Here is an 18,530-nt window from a genome sequence, read left to right as displayed (position 1 = left end):
AGTGCGGCTGAGGGTGGAGTCCAGGGGCCTGTGGTAAAATCTCAAGACTGTATTCTGTATTTAGGATCCCATTTGAAAAGGAAAAAGCCGTCTAAAAGCACTGTGGTTCCGTAGCACAGGGCCTGTTTTGTCTCCGTGTACTCTGCTCTGACTGCCTACATATGTTCTCTAATTATCCTGCTGCTGCGGTTGAGCAAAGTGGAATCATCCACAATAGACCTGTAGTCCCTCAAAAGTTTCCAAATCTTAGCTTTTGGCTTCGCAGAGAGCGCTGGCTTATTGACCCCGTTCAAAAAAAGCACTGGAAACTGGTGCAGAGAGTCACTCGATAGGGACAAAGAGAGGGTTACGTGTCGCTAGGGGCTTACTTAATAAGGCAGAATGCAACAATTTGAAGCCATAATATAAACTATTATAAAGTATGGATGCACAGCTACCATGGCTACTGCTAGTTTTCAACCCAGGCCTCATTAAAATGTTTCCATCATTACACAACCTTGAACATTTAACTGTTGAGAAACCTACTGCTGTGCCAGCAGTATCACTGAGCTTAGAGTCATTTCACCCACTTCACACTTCAGAAAAATGCCAAGTGGGTGATGAGTGGGAGCGTCTTGATTCGGAAATTGGCCGTGTTTTGACAGTCCCCGCTCAGACAACACGGGCGGTTGGTGGGGATTGCACCGCCCCCTGGCCCTCCCCCGCGCCCCCCACTTAATTCCTCCCCCGCCATTGTTTGACGTCGAGAGCCAAGCTAAAAGTACTAATCCACGTCAGCATCCTCCCTGCACGCTTTGTGCCATCAACTGATGCCACTGAGCCATACTTACTATGTACAATGTATAATGCCGATTTACTCACATTCGTAAAGAAAGGTCAAGATTATGACCAGGATTGATGTGTTCTATTAGAGAACAGTCACATATTTCAGTTCACGCCTCAAAAGATGAACTGATTTTAATACAGTCCAATCCCTTTTCTAAAATGGGAGATAGCAATGCAATACTTAGTAACAGTCGAACAGATTTCCTCATTCATCCTTTCTTTAAACCTGTCTGTCTGTCGCTGTCCCTACCAGTTTCCCCATACTATGAGATCATAATTAAGTCGAGATAAATGATTACAAGAACAAATTGCCCGGCATTTCCTTCAGAATAGGTTCTTCCACACAGCCTATGGGGACTCGGACGGCTCCGGGTGCGACCTGGAGCCACTCGTCACCGTCCTGCCCAGTGGGTTTAAGGTCTGGTTGCTACATTCCCGACGGCCCCGTAAGACTGCCTGACAGGCCTGAAGCTTTATGCACACGGGTACCTTCTGCACACACACACACACACACACACACACACACACACACACACACACACACACACACACACACACACACACACACACACACACACACACACACACACACACACACACACACACACACACACACACAAAACAAACACAAACAATCAAGCCAGCACAAAAACACGTGTGTGATGCCATACAACAAAGCGGACAGTCATACATCCACAGAAAAAAATAACTATTTAAACCACTATCTGCAGGGCACGTTGACAAATCTGTATCTAGTAAGTTGGCATGATGAACTTGCCATTTTGCTCACACAACACACACGCATATAGACAGAAGCAGAAATAAACAGTTGTCCCCCTAATATATCTTTGTAAACCTAGCTATAGAATTTTAAATAATATAATAATATGCATTGAAAGCCCTTTTGGTAATTAAAGACGAAAAACCATGCATTTTGAATGCACGTTTCAAAAGTGCAGCCCCCCTCCCCTCATGGCTCACAGTGGTTTGGTCCACTGCCAACCCCACACCCATTAGGTGAATCTTGTACGTCAACATGCATTAGGAGACGCGGCTTCCCTGTACCAATATGGAGGCTGCGTCTCCTGATGCATGTATGTCTATTGAGACAGGAAGTATATGCAAAATTAAAATCATCATAACTCACAGAATTTTCAACCCATTTTCAAGCGAGTTTGGTTTGTTACAAATGCCAGACGTGTACTTCTGATACAGGATACTTGGTTAAAGTAAAAATGCGGGTTTTCATACTAAAATACTTTTTTTATAGATGGTAACAGTATTTCTATAACATGATATTTAAGATTAACTTACCCTACATAATTAGGTTCTAAGTCTTCTTCTTTCGGCTTTACCTGTAAGGGGTCGCCACAGCGGATCATCTATTAATTTTGTTGATCATTTCGGAAATAAATCAAGACTTAATTCATAAAAAAAGACATAATTACGACAAACAGTAAAGTTAAAATATTAAGTACGTTTCTGGCAGGCTTCGTAGCCTTGTGGACTTTCACACATTGACACCAAAACATTAGAGATCTGCTTCTTCTTCTTAAATCACCTGTATGCTGTACAACCCTTAAGTTATTTACCTATCAATTATCCAGTATATATAGTACCGATAAGGGTTTCCTTTATATACTCTACATTTAATACAACAGTACTTTTGGCGGCACCTTTGGTGTCCCCTTCAGAAATTGTTTATTTCTAGAGTTTATTGTCCCCCCCAACAGTGAAATGAAATATCCGCCCCTGTATAAACACAAGTCAACTTGGCACCATCCACAGACACCCATTGGCACGCCACTGCTTCTCTGAGCCTTTGCCAGCTTCACTTCACAGCGCTCACTATGCCATTATGGGAATATGCCCAGAGCTCAAGGTGCCCCTGCACTGCCTCTTCACACACACACCCACACCCACACCCACACACACACACACAGTGGTTCCACAGTCTGAACCACATCTAACTGGGTAGCAGAGTTGTGGGAGGGTGATAAGTCTTGGAGGGAGAGTGAGAAAGAGGGCAAAGAGAAATCAAGGCCTTATCTTCCAATCTCGTGCTATGGTTTGTTGACTTAAGTTCAGGTCACATGCGGAGCCCAGCCATTATCTTTGTGATTGTGTGTGTCTGTGTTAAGAGTTTGTGTGTTTGTGTGTGTTGGTTTCTGCATGCATTTATCTCTGACTATTGTGTTAGACGTAGTGGAGCGGTATGGAGTTGAGTAACGCGGAGTAGGAGTAAAGCTGGCAGGATACTTGGGATTCACACAAGCACATCAGCCATGCTGGGTCAAAACTCAAGGTTCCGCATTGAGTTGCATTTTCCAGCTTTTCACTTTTGATATGAGTTACAACTGGTCACCAAATACCGTGGCATACTTGATTGTTCATGCAACATGACTTTGGTTATATTTGTTGGTTTTTTTTACGTGTATCTGGACAACTGTTTCCAACGTTGTTTTAAAAATACAAAGTAATTCAAATCCTAACTGAAAACTAATCAAAGATATTATATCATTGAGCTATATCGGCCAGCCCGAGTCACAGCTTGCCCTCTCTCTCTCTCTCTCTCCCTCTCTCTCTCTCTCCCTCTCTCTCTCTCCCTCCCTCTCTCTCTCCCTCTCTCTCTCCCTCTCTCTCTCTCTCCCTCTCTCTCTCTCCCTCTCTCTCTCTCTCTCCCTCCCTCCCTCTCTCTCTCCCTCTCTCTCTGCTCATCGTTTCCACCTTGTGACCTGAGGACATGAGACAGGACAGGAGATTTGGACGGGAAGTTGCATCATGGATTTCTACGAGATAATGGCGAGATGAAAGTCTGTCAGACTGACAGACAGGAAGGAGGAAACACAGTGTGGACAGACAGGCAGAGAAAGGCATTTACACACAGACACACAATATACACAGATATAGGACAGGAAGACAAGAGGGGCAGGACTTTAGGGCTTGGTAAAAAAACAACAAAAAAAAGTTATTCCTATACAAATTTCATTCTATGTTTCAATTTCCGAATCTATTTGAAAATGTTGTTATCGATACTTTGTTTGGAAGTCATGCAACCATTTTCTGCTTAAATTAAATACCACCACAGTCACAAATGAATTGAAATACTGAATTTCTGTATTTGTTCTTTTTGTAATGCAAGTCAGATGGTACACTGAAAAGCAATTTTCATTTTGTATAAAATGTCAATATATGCATATAGAATGGTTCTTGAGCTGTCTCATCAATATTGGATTAAATCAAATTGTGACCTTTTGTCATGAAATCAAATTGTGACGTCCTGCCCAATATCCAGCCTAATATAATAGACAGAGACAGAAATAGACAGGGATAGATACGTAGAGAAACAAGTATAGAGAGAGCCAGATATAAGTTGGGCGGGTTTATGATAAAAGTGACAGCCACAGGCAAGAGGGGTCAGAGGTTAAACAGCCAGGGTGGAGATAATAGAGATAAGAGAGAATGGAGGGAAGTCTCAGCAGGGTGTGTGGAGGGAGGGAGGGAGGGAGAGAGGGAGGATTAAGGGGCCAGGTAAGTTGCGACCAGAGGCCTCCAAGCCCTTGCTGCTGGGGGCGGGACAGAGCGAGGGATGGATGAGTGACAGTCTGATGAAGGAGTGGCAGTGACAGGGTAATTTCTCTCCTTTCTCCACTCCACTCCATTCCACCCCCCGCCCCCCCTCCCCCATCACCCGCCACTTCTCTCTCACCATCACTAAGGAGTTGTTCTGGAAGATACTTCTCCTCAGGTTACCTGAAAAAGAGATCCTCCTTTATTTTCGCCATCTCTCTTCCTCTGTCTCCCCTGCAGGCAAATTCTACCTGTCACATCAAACAGACACCAAGGCCTGCACAACACTACCTCTTTCTCACTCTATTTGGACAATTCTTTTAAATGGAAAAGAAGACAGATGAAAGGGGGAGGGGGGTGTAAAAAACATCGGCATGACATTGAGAATCTTTGTTCTCAGAGGCTGATTTCCCAAAACAACATTATCGATATTCAAGTTACAAATGATAAAAGTTGTAGTTGGTTGTCTCAGGTCTAATCCTCCCTCTCTGAGGTTGTCTCGGAACATTATATTGTAGTACACAGAAGTAGTCTACAGCAATACTGTCCTGTGTCTGTTGTAAGAGAGAGGAAGAAAAGTAATCAGTTTGCACCATGGTCCAGAGGACAGACAATGGGATCTTGTTTGGTAAAACACAGCGATGATGTGTGGCCCCGGCCTGGCTCAGACTACTCCGGTGCCATAACTCGCTCTGTCAGCTTACATCTTAGCTCTAGATATCCACTTTCCCACACAATCCCCAAACCCCCCCCCCCCCCCCCCAAAAAAAAAACACAATTTTCCTTGATGTAACTTAAGCTTGAGCCACATCAAAAAATATGCATCGTCGGCTGTCTGCAATTATGCAGGGCCGGATGATAACATGATATTAGCATATATTATCACTATTGTCAAGAGATTAAGATATTGTCATAGTGTGGTCTTATATTGTCAAAATGATTTACTACAAGATGAAAAGGAAGAATTTGTCACATTATGAGGTCTGAAAGAATTTACTAAGAATTCAAACGCTAGTTTTGATTATGTATATTGTACATTACAATGAGGTGGGCTGGATTATTTCACATGGTATTGTGAATACAAAAGCAAATCTATACGCATCAATAGTGTCGATAGCGAAGTATATATGCAAGAATGCAAACGCATGAAGGCTCCACAGGAACGCAAATGCACACATGCAAACCCACGGGTGACGCACGCCTCATTATCACACCCCTGGCTCACGGCTTGCAGTCTCACCGGTTTGACAGCTCCTACACAACCTTCCTCGACCTCTCCCATAACGCCTTACCTGTTCCATCTCCAGAATGAAACACTGGATACGGTGCTGTCATTAAACAACAGGTGGAAAGGTGAAGATAACAAAAACCATTGCATGGGCAGTCACAATCACAAAATTTTAAATTGACAATTAATTGTCATCCAAATAATTGCGATTAACAAACTCTTTTTTCATTTACCTTTCATTAGGTTTTCTTTTAAAGAACACAGATGAACAAAACTGATACATACACCGATAAGCCATAATATTAAAACCACCACTAATAACCACTAATATTGTGTAGCTCCCCTCCGTGCCACCAAAACTGCTCTGACCCGTCGAGGCATGGACTCCACAAGACCTCTGAAGGTGTCTTGTGGTATCTGGCACCAAGACGTTAGCAGCAGATCCTTTAAGTCCTGTAAGTTGTGAGGTGTGGCCCCCATGGATCGGGTTTGTTGTTCTAACACATAACTACAGATGCTCGATCGGATCAGACCCTAACCATGAACTATCCACATGATGTCGAAGAAAACGTGATTCATCAGACCACGCCACCTTCTTCCATTGCTCCATGTTCCGGTTGTGACGCTCACATGCCCATTGTCGGCGCTTTCGGTGGTGGACAGGGGTCAGCATGGGAACTCGGTCTGCGGCTACGCAGCCCCATATGCTGCCATTTCGGAGATGCTCTGACCCAGTCGTCTAGCCATCACAATTTGGCCCTTGTCAAAATCGCTTAGATACCGTTGCCCATTTTTTCTGCCTCCAACACATCAACATCAAGAACTGAACCAAGAAACCTTTTTGCATGCCACTAACAACACCCTCAACAAGTATTTATCTTGTTTTGCACATTGAGGCTCTTCTGGATCACAAAGTATGACACACTTTTACTCGACTGAGATGCTGTCAGTCAGTGCGTTTACATGCTCTTGAATGAGCTGATCACAGTCAGGTTAAGACAATATTTGGAATATTGCAGCCTGTAAACAATTCACCCGGATTATCTTAATCAAGTTAAACTATTAGAATTAGGCACAATTACGATCCAATTAACAGACCAGGAATTCTCCTCAATCATTCCATTAATTGTGGTATGTAACAGGGTTCCTACACATTTTCCATAAAAAAAAAAATAAAAAATCCATACTTTTCTAGACTCAAATTTACACACTTCTCGATTTTTCAGACCATATTTGACATCTGAGTACAAATAGCTAGATGTTTATTATGTGAATAAATGGTTTTAAAATCCAACTGTTAACATACATGTTACATGCTGACTATGTATGCTACTATGTTGCCAAATAATTGCCAGAAGATTATAGCTACTATGTAGGTACTGTAGCTCATACAAATCAATTAACACCTTAACCCAGATATGCGTGTACATGTTAACCCACCCGGTTAACACGCACACTTTTGGTCGGAAAGTGAGACCGTTTTTATGTAAAGTTTGAAGAGGGAGCTAAATATAGTGAGATATTTGGATGGGCGCAAGAACAGAAATGGGGACATATTCAAGAATGTGTCAGAGAGGATTGTAGACAGAGGTTTTTCCCGGAGGGTAGAGCAAGTACTTCCCATCAATAGCCCAAAAATGCCACTCGCCATGTAAACTTGGATTTTTCCAGTAATCACATTGTTCCAAACATGTAAACACCTTTAACCCATTATTATCTGAACCAAATATTGAGCTTAATTTGGGTATTTAGTGCATGTTAACGCACTGACTGTCAGGTCGATCTCTGTATAGCCACACAAAGAGCTCTCTGCTGAATGGGACATTGCTTGGCAAAGACAACCTTGCGTCACAAAAGTTGTAATTATAATTATAATATTACTTCCGGCCTGGCCCCTGGGCCCCACTGTGGGGCTTACAATTAGGGCAGCCTCAATCAGTGGGGCACAGCGACTGTTTACTTACAACCAGCCACCTTTAATATGCCGGGAAGACTAATAAACAGATAATAGGATTTTCACACAATGAGCCCTTTGACCAGCCGCACAGCCCAGACAGGGGCAAAGCAGCCAGATAAAGCCATGTGTGCACGTGCTTGTGGACGGCACACAAATGGAGAAGTTAATCAGTCTAACAGTAAGCCTGCGCTCTATCAGCTGACTGCTTGAGGCTGAAAGACTCCACTCTGTCTCTTCAGGACAAGGGGCTCCTCTACTGCCGCACCTCTTATCACCAATATCATCATCACATCGCATTTCAAGAGAAAATATTAAGCCACTGAAAAGGTCTTACAAAGTCATCGCAAAGCGGGAGAAGATCTATTTTGTGCCGTCTGATCAGCTTTTTTGTGCCGCGTTCCCATCGCAGGAATTTTTCCCAGGAACTAAGAACTTTTGGAGGAACTCAGTGCGTTTCCACCGCAGGAACCAGGGTCTTAATTAAGTTCCAGGGACATTATTCCAGGGACCAAAAGTCCCTGCTCGGAGAGTAGTTTTCAAAAGTACAAGTACTTTGGGGGTGGGGCTTGCAGCACTGAACATTTGATTGGTCAAGTACTCCCAGCATTTCAAGGAGTACTTACCCGAAACAAGGTAAAAACAGGGGATTTTCAGCTGTTGACCTTTTTAGTGGCAGCTCCGCGTTCCCCTTATCGGTCTCTTTTTCAAAACAGCTGTCGCTTTGTCATCCTAATCTTCACGGATCTTAACACCGCAGCGGAAACTCAGACAACAACAGGCCGAAGGAACCATTTAGTTTATTGAAAACATTTCCTGGGACTCAAAGTTCCGGGTACTTCGGCTGGAAACGCGGCTTATTTGTTTGTAAGGAGAGTGTTGACCAGAGGGATTGCAATTATTCAACATGTCCCTGTGCAAACTTCTCTCATGAGTCAATGGGGTTGTTTGTGCATGCGGTGCGCCCGGTTGGCTAGTAGATTGTTGGTGTATGTATGCCACGTGGCTGTGGCTCAACATGAACATTAAGCTTGTGTATAGTGTCTAGTGTGCTTCAGCTTCCTGGAGATCGCAGACCATCTATCCTGCACCCCTAGTCAAGGTAAAAAAAAACCACATTAGACATGGGCTTGTTAAACTCCTCCTAGACAGAGTCCTCTGTTCCGGTTAACTTTGAGCTGATTTTGCTATAATCATTTATCTATCCTTGATTATCAGCTGTGCCACACCTGTACAAGTCAACCCACTGGTGCTGTAGTTGCCTAGTTGCCAGTTCAGTCAGGAGTTTTTCGATGGTAATGTGCTGACACAGAATCCCCAACTCCCTTCAGGCAGCGCATCGTAGATGGATAAATAGTTATGCATCAAAAATAGTTCTAAATGTAGCTGCATCTTGTTTTTATGTTTACTCATCATAGGCTAAATGTACTGCTTCAACAACTCAGCTGTTGAGATGTTGGAAGGTGTATTGCCTAATTTCGGTGGAGCTTGGCTAGTTGATTTCCTCTGCAGCCTTGCACTGTACTAACACAGTTTGCATGCAACATTTTGGTTCTGGACACAAAGGGATGGAATTGGTATTGACCTTCTAGTCTAAATCTTGGTAAGGTAGACAAAAAGTGAATTTCCCCAAAAACTAGATTATCCATATAACAAAAACGATAATCCTGCTTCTCTCATCCAACACATCCACATTCTCAAAAAGGAGAACATTGACTGGCCTAAAATGCAATTGGTTGAACCAGCCATTAGCCTGATTCAAATGTTATAACTGTGATGACTACTTAAAGTTCCCTGTTTTTGAAAAGGAGATTCGACATAGGTTTTTAATAAGATTTAAGGTTTACAAATTTGCCCCAGGGACAACATTATAGCACAGTGAGAAATTGCAGCAGAGAGGTAAGTTTCTCAGTTTCTTTTGTTGTTCAGCAAGGTCTTTCTAAGAACAGTTAACATTTTGATAAGGCCGAAAAATGGAGAACCTCTCCTTTAAGTCTTCCTATTAGGTATGACAAACAGGTGCATTTACAGAAAAAAATGTTCAAAATCACACACACACACACACACACACACACACACACACACACACACACACACACACACACACACACACACACACACACACACACACACACACACACACACACACACACACACACAGCTCTGTGACCTTCAATTAGAGAGGGGAACGTCAAACACTGAATAAATAGCATATATTTCCCCTTTCCTCCGTCCACAAGTAGCAGAATAATGAAATTCCAAAGCTCTGGGAAAAGACACATAGTGTGATTCACATAGCATTAAATGAAATATGATAGGTTCATGAACTGCCGTGTGTTGTGTTTTCACTGGGCAATCTGGCCTGGGAGTGGCGAGGCAATTAAAACGCTCGCTAGCTCCTAATTACAAACTCGGCTGAGCTCTTAGAAGGTGGAAGGCATAGATCATAGCGACATCAACGGCAAAGCCTTTTTTTTTTTTTTTTTTTTTTTTTCTGCCATGAAGTGTGGAAAAAACAGTATGACATCTGTTCCTTCTGGGTCAGCTAAAGCAGTCATGATATTGCTAAACAGGTATTGCATTTTGTGTGCGGTTTATCCTCAATCAATATACTTGATAGAAATTTGAAATAACGTTTTATACTTTAAGGAATGATCTGTATTTTTCTTATGCATATATAGACAAAATGTGTCTGAAGATAATGTGAAATATGATCTTTTGAAAAGTGAAAAATGTTTTCATTACTTATAGAGGTTTTGTAGCATTCGATCACCGGGTCGAGGAGACAGTGACTGGGTATGGTCGTCACATGCAGGCAAACATTCAAAGGTGAAACTTCCAAGGGATCACAATATTCACTAAAAGGTGTCTTATGAACCAAGTCTTCGACCAACCTTGAACTAAAAAAGGCACAATCTGAATAGACCCTGAAGTAGTAAAGTTTGTAGAAGTATTTTTTTGAGATAGGTGTGTAACTTCAGTGAACGTTACCCAAATAGCTTCTTGGGTTCCGTAGGAACCATGTTACCTATTTCACCTTTAACATGTTAAAGGTGTAAAACATCTCAACAAAAGCCACAAGAACAAAAACAAGACAAATTTCCAGAGACGTCCCCAAAAAAGATCTTTGAGGTGGAAGTGAGTGTATTGGTTTTGCTCCCAGTACTGATGTACTTTAACAGAGGACTCTTTTATTCCCCTTTCATGTCTGAGCAAAACCTTAAGGTCACATGAAAGGGCTGGGACAGGGTACCCCCAGGGTTCTCCCAGTTAAATCTAAGACTTTTTAAGACTTAAAATGAAATTAAATGCCAACTTCACGGCCATACTGGCAAAAGTATGAAGGATGGATTTCAAGCCCTACAAAATAATTATTTACGAGGTACTTGAAATTAATAAAACAATTTATTATAATACTCACAAATACACAATAACCTTGTGAGGTGTGTTCTCTAATGACATAAAATGAAAAAGGTATTCGTCACCACCCCTCTCCATGGCCTCACATAGCGACTTTTGGTCATAAAAAGCTCCTAATCGAACAGAAGCTAATTTGCACATCTGCACAAACTGTTTTCTGAAAAAGAAAAAAAAAATCTCTCTCTCTCTCTCTCTCTCTCTCTCTCTCTCTCTCTCTCTCTCTCTCTCTCTCTCTCTCTCTCTCTCTCTCTCTCTCTCTCTCTCTCTCTCTCTCTCTCTCTCTCTCTCTCTCTCTCTCTCTCTCTCTCTCTCTCTCTCTCTCTCTCTCTCTCTCTCTCTCTCTCTCAGGCAGCAATGCACGGCCCAGATTAGTTGCAGCAATTGCACCAATGAGAAAACAAGCCAAAAAACGGAAATTAACTATAATTAACGCACAATGTAAACTGGAAACTAGAGCCCGACCGATATATCAGTTTGCCGATATATCTGCCATTATTTGACTTTTTGACCACATCGGGATCAGCAGTTATGCAGCCAATGTGTCCTGATTTTTAAATTAGTGTAATAAAAAAACACATTTATTATCCTGTACTTATCTACATAAGTGTAGGATAAATCTTAACTTACACTACTTTTAAGTTACTCACCAAAATATGGGCAGATGTCCGATTATAAATCCATCCATGTGTATTTACACTCGTGTTTAGACAGGGCTCTCCAAGCAGGAAGCCGTGCTGCTTTCATGGGAAACTCGGCAAACTAACTCATTTTGGAAGTGATGATGCGTTCATTGTAACTCGGAAAAAAAAATAAAAAATGTAATACTATCTTACATTTTTTATCCGTCAAAAAGTTATTTGTGTGTTTATTTTTATTTATTTGTTTGTTTATAAGTTAAATGTTCTCAAATATAGAAACTTGAATAAAATATACAGTACGTTTTTCTAGGACTCTCCAAAATCGGGATGAGCATCAGATCCACTGAAACCCCCTCCTCTAACCAGAAATATGTTTACTTCAAACTCTTGCGAACACTTCACAGCTTCACCACTTATTTTTGTTTGAAATGTCACCAAAATCCAGATAAATGTGAAATATTAATTTGAGTTTTAATTATCTATACTGAGATAAGCCTGCACTGTCCCTTTAAGAGTTTTAGTCGCCACTTGAGGTAATCTCTCTGCCGTGCCGTGGTGGCAACAAGGACAGAACACAACGCAGGGAATTTGCCCGTTAATGGGTGTGCGACCAGAAAAGATCAGTTATTTATAATGTAGTGGTATTTATTTAATCCTATGAAAGGACAAGGAAGAAAATTGAAGACCTTTGTAAATGAAATTCAATACTATATTAATACTCTGACAAAGTTTCTCCACAGACAACGTGATGAGGAGAAAGAGCACTATCAGTTTTTAAGTGGGGAAACTCTGAGACAACGAAGAGGAAGAAAATAAAAAGATAATCCCTTAATCGTGCTTTCAAGTTCATGCTTGTCTTGAATGTCAGAATGCCATTTCCACATGAAGCTGGATGGTGTATACGTAGAAGTTGTAAAGCCACTTTTGTCTTTGGAACAAATTTTGGCACTATGATGTTTACAATTCTTCTAAGCATCTAAATATGAAATTTGAATGGTGATATGTACAATGGAACTTACGACAGACGACTACAACCCTAACCCTCATTAATTTTAGGAGACTTGTTTGCCAGTTTTGTTTGTGACAAACTGCCCAGAAGTGTTACCAGGATGGTGCAAAAGTGAACTGACTTCCCTTAGGTTGTTTAGTCTAATGTGTCATTGATCTGTCACCCTCCTGTGCTCGCCAAGTGGTTTCTACGTGCTCTGTATGTAGTCAGTGACCCAGCCAGTCTTATGCCTAGGATTTAGCTTGGATTTTTGAGTGCCAGACAAATTTTCAAGATCTTAAGAAAATGGTAAGGAGGCGTTACGAGTACACGAATGTCATCAGCAGTGGTTTGATTTGAGACGGTCAGAAAGTCTCCTAGACTAGTCTGGGAGAGTCATGTAGGTCTTGGCTCCTATAGTGAGTAATGGAATACCAAGTTGGGTGACCCCTGTGATCACCCGTCCTTTCTAAAACCTATAGTGTGTGCACTGCTGGGATGGTGGATCCCTGCCATTACCTGCAGTATCCAGTGCCATTGCTGAAGGTCAGGCATGTAGCGTTGTTGACACAGGGCTTCACATTATCCACACACTGCAGAGCTGCAAGAGACAAAGTACTGGTTAAAACTGGATCAACAATAAATAAACAACAGCTGTACACTGATATTTCTGGCTGAGAAGGAAGTGTCAAGTCCACATCAAGCTTAGAGCTGACTCCATTTTTTTATATTAAATATACCAAGAGGTAAAAGAAACATTATCATCTTCATGTATCCATTGACTTACATAATGGAAGCTTATGCTACTGCATTTTCGTGTTTTGATGTAAAATGTAATAAAGCAAAATGATTGCAGAATTGTAATCATTTTATGATTCAGTAATAAAAATCTTACATAATTGATTTCCTTTGTTCATTTTTCAATATTTCAATTTTCTCACTTGTTTCAGAAATTTTTAACATATGGCATGTGGTTGACAACTGGGCAACCAGCTCGCATGAGATGGTTGACAATGGCCCATATGTTATTGCCCGGGGCTACGGGGCAACAGTTATTGTCAGGCTCAGGCACCATATTCCCTCCCTTAAACTTTGTACTGGACTTTCCATATTTGATTAAACAATGGTTTATTTTGACGTGCTGTTTTAATATGCCTTGTCCATGTGTTGAGACAGAATTTTGTCCAAAGAAACCACATCATTTCAGCTTTCCTTTGAAAAAATAAAATGGAATAAAAAAATAAACACCCTGTAGCCTCCATTTCCTCTTTATTTCCACGTGGCCACAGTGTATTAAGTGAGCTGGCGTAACCGGCCGTGGCCACAGGGGAGCCAGCTCAGACATAAGTGAACCTCAAAAAGGGGACGACAAAGCATGACTATCTCCCTGCCAGTGAGACACTTGGGACCAGACACATGCTCCATTGTGTGGCCATGAATCCACCAGAGACGCGGGGCTCAAGTGGTCTTCGTCGTCATACACACCATGGGGGCACAGCAGGCTACACAGTAGTTTGCAGGCTTCATTCATCATGATTTAGGAGCCTGTTCAATGTGGCCATTGGGGTCGGTTGATTAATTAAACAAAACTGTGGGGATATCATTAGAACTGGTTATGGAAACATTGATAAATTAACATTTGTTGTTGCCTTAAGCCGTCCATTTCTAAGCAGTGGGAAAAATGATATACTATTCCCCCGTTATACACAGGCCTTTCTACTCAGAGCAGTAGGAAGTCAGCTGACTTCAAACCATGGTTTAACAAGACTGATCACACCATAGGAAGTGCGCTCAGTGTTTTTCATAGTGGTGTAGTAGTATTGTTATGATGTTAAAACAACAAGCATATTTCAAGGGGAACTGAAATGTATGACTATGACTTCATGATTTATGTATTTTGCTCCATTCTTTTCCTCAAATCCTCTTTTTGGGAGACACATGTTTATTTAACACTTATTTTTCAACTGAAATTTCCGTTCGGACAGAAATGCACCCTCAAATAATAGTCTCTGAGGCAGAATGTCTCGGAAACTGAATGGGTGACCCGAAGAGAAAACTCTGTTCTTTTAATTCTGTAAGAATGAGTATTTGCTGCAGCGGTCAGAAAATTCTGATTTCATATAATAAAAAATAACTTCTAACATCATAAACTAAGACAATAACTATTTCTGAAAAGAAAAAGGGAGACTTATGGTGCCACTTTATTTTCTGTTGTTGCGTTTTAATTACATTCACAATTAGATATATAAAAATAAGATCTTAAAAACAAAGACAATTAATGAATTATTTAGGCCAAACCTTTTTGTATATTATTGAAATATCGCATCATATCTATCATGTTAAAAAACCTGATATATAACCCAGTCCTCCCAAGACTGTACAAGACAGAGGCCTGGTGTTTCATGGACTTGAGCCCTGGCCACAGGCCCACCGGCATATGCCATTAGACATGGAGATAAATGTAAAAAGCCAGCAGGAAATTTATAATCCTAGCCTGCGCATATAGTGACACACACAAACGGCTTAGTTTGTCTGATCACAGGAAACAGATAACACATATTCACGCCGAACCAGTGGCTAAGGGACTGTCATTCCACTAAGTCCAAGAATCAAATAATTACAGCACCTAATTGTATAGGAGTGGGAATTAAATTTGGGCCTCTGAATTCTGCCTTGACTGGCAACTTGTCATAATTTGTTCACATGTTTTCTAGACTCAGAATTCGATAGTCAAAAAGGATTTGGCAGTTTACACAATTCTTTGTGTGTGTTTTTTTATTTATAGACTTTCTGGCCTTCTGACGTTATCACAGTCAAGGTCAACAGAGTCATATGAACATTTTTAGGATTTAAACTCACCCACTGCCTTTAAAATATCAAATGTAAACAAATAAATCAAGAAATTAAACACACATTGATTTTAGATGAAAGGGAAACGTTTCTCTTCAGCCTTTTCCTGCTCAAAACTAATTATTTAACAGGGCAGACAAATAAAATCATACACATCCCTGACTTCCCATCTTTGAGAAATATTTGCTGGGTATGACTCTCACAAATCTCTTGTGTTCCCAAAGCAAATGTCTCTATTGGCCAGTCCTCTGTAATAAATGGCCCCGTCACTGTCATGTTAGCTTCCATTCGCAGACGTCTGTAGTGAGACTCACTGCCGCTCTCTGTTTTCTGTCCAAATTTCTCCACACGTGTCACATGCGCATCAACGAGAATCACTATAATTCCCTTTCTTGTAGTCAAAATTCAAATATTGTAACACTCCCTGTGAATTTTTGTATGATTCTATAATGTTTTATTTAATGGACGATCAAAAAAAAAACAAAAAATAAACAAAAAAAGAAAATGAAAGGATGTCAGTCAATGTAAGCCACTCTGACTAAATATTCAAAATTCAGGGGGCAGGCCTAGCTAGGAGATTTCTAACAACTAAGATGTAGATTTCTAACAACTAAGATGTATCTCCTAGCTAGGCCTGCCTAGCTAGGAGATACATCTTAGTTGTTAGCGCCTGTTCCCAAAGCAATGGATCAAAACTCCAACCAAAACGGAGGCCACAGAAGCGCTACAGTTGCCACCATTAGCATGCGTAAAAGCAAACAATCAACAATCAATTCTTCTTATTAAAATCGTTATAATAGACTTTTCAACTACATTGGCACATTCCGTGTGGCCAGTCTAATTGGAATGATTGCAAACGATGACCACAGAAGGGCTGGGAATATGTTATAATATCAGAATCCTGATATCCTAAGACTATCATCTGGGATTCCGGTTATAACAATCATGCAAGTGGGTCTTTTTTTCCTCCATACCTTTCCAATGTACATAAAATGTTCTGAGTCATGACCTGTAGTAGTATACTGGACCTTCCATTTTTAGTTTCTGTCATGTGTGGAGATCATCATCCAAAATGTTCAATAGTCTCATGTGTAAATGTTGGGGTAGCTCGATCATAAACATGGTAGTTTACTGTAGATTGAGCGACGCAAGAGTCCGTGGCAAGTCAGTAGTCACGTAATAGAGAGCAGCCCCAATAGAGCAACGAGGGGTGGGGATAGAATGGATGAACAAAGAAAAACACACCATTAAGGAAGAATGGAGGTGAGAGAGAGAGAGAGAGAGAGAGAGAGAGAGAGAGAGAGAGAGAGAGAGAGAGAGAGAGAGCGCTTTTGTCCTCTGACTGGTTTGACGAGCGTTCCATACCCACAGCCATGAAGCCAGACGCAATGATCTCACAGGATTTGCAACAGGGTGCTTCTTATTACTCCATTTCCACGGCATACGCATGCACAGGCACACACATGCAAAAACAATTAAACTAACAGACACAAACACACAGAATGACAGACACACACACACTGCAATCACACAGACACACAGGCGTGTGAATGCGCACTCTTGACAAACAATTCTGGCCAGTGTGCTGAAACGCAGGCTCATATCAATAAATCAATGCAATGACATTCCAGCTGCTTTAGCTAATGGCGGTTCTCACACTTTCCTATCAATGAGCCGCTCAGGAAGAATTGCCCGGGAATCCGAGCCTTGATAAGGCCTGATGGACAGAGTCAACAGTGAAACCAGGCGGTGTAAGGTGAGAACATAAACAAGGAAAGGTAGTTAGTGTTGTTGACCTCCTGGTACATAGATACACAGTAGAACCAGGGCTCAGCTAGGGCTGAGTAGTGGACAAAATCTCGATTTCGATATAAGGGGTCACAATTCAATTTAATATTGTCCCAGTCAGATATTTATGAGATGGCTTACAATACATTTCTATATCCATATATTCACATTTAAGAATGTTGGTTGAGAATGTGAAAGCAACTTTTCAGTGTACCATGTGACATCCATTACAAAAATATCTAACGTAACAAATTCAGAATTGTGCAAGTAAATGTACAAAGTTTTGAGATTCGCAAAGCATAAGATCCGGTGTGGCAACTTCAAATTCAAGTAAATGATGTTCTATCTGTAATACATTCATATAAACACACACTGAAAATAACTGCCCTAGATCCAGGGGCCGCATATCCCCTCCTTATTCCAGCTGTTTTCCTTTCTTTTGTCAAGTTGAATGGTGAAGTTGAAGAAAGAGGGGAAATGCAAGTAGTAGTTGGTCATGACACAGTGGGATAATTAGTAAATAGAGCAGTACATCCACTGCCAGAGACACTAATGAGTAGGCAGTCCACTAATTGAGAATACTTGCCTACTAATCCCCCTGTCAACACGTAAATGACAGGTGAAAATTAAACGTTAAAAACACAATTGTGCAACTAAAGACACCTAGAGTGGCATAGAATTACAGATTTTCAATAGACCAATCTCTAGTTTCCTAAGTTTCCATTATTTTGTCCACAAATGCAACTCGGTTCAGGAGAGCTGCAGCGCTCGGTGGACGGCTCATAACGTCAGGGCATTTTTTCTGAAGATTGCTTCACATTCCAAGTGTTTGACGGTGCCAACAAGCTGAAAGGCCACTCACTATGGGACGAGAGTACTCAGTCATTTGTGAAATACCAAATCCTCTTTTAATGAACATAATTGCCGCAGTGAAACTGACTACTTGCAAACGTTTAACAGTAGCCAATCTATGTGCAGAAGGAGTCAAGTGGGTGAGGCATCAAAAATGTCTTTATTTTTTATTTAGTAAAGTCCTATTCTGATCTTTTGCATTTGAGCTGCTGTAACAACCCAATTTCCCCTAAGGGGATCAACAAAATAAAGTCTCATCTTATCTTGTAATCAAAATATGGTATTCAAATTCAAATTACAGTCTTTCAATGAAATGTTTCTTAAATCCGTTTCCCACATTAAATCCGTAACATTGCTGGATAAAAAATATCCGGAAAAGGCCGTAGGTATTCATTCCCACATTGGCCTCCTTTATGG

General features: G+C 41.1%; 1 protein-coding gene across 1 annotated transcript in view; it reads right to left on the bottom strand.

The window, feature by feature from the left end:
- notch2 (notch receptor 2) overlaps positions 1 to 18,530 on the bottom strand; it is a 75,775-nt gene that overhangs the window by 47,772 nt on the left and 9,473 nt on the right. The window contains exon 2 of the mRNA XM_080018237.1: positions 13,143 to 13,224. Within this exon, the coding sequence (XP_079874363.1) occupies positions 13,143 to 13,224 (82 nt within the window). The remainder of the gene's footprint in view (positions 1 to 13,142; positions 13,225 to 18,530) is intronic.

This window comes from Zeus faber (genome assembly GCF_960531495.2).
Source record: "Zeus faber genome assembly, chromosome: 1".
Lineage (NCBI taxonomy): Eukaryota > Metazoa > Chordata > Actinopteri > Zeiformes > Zeidae > Zeus > Zeus faber.
The sequence above is the reverse complement of the archived record's forward strand: the minus strand, read 5'-3'. Positions and strand labels throughout refer to the sequence as shown.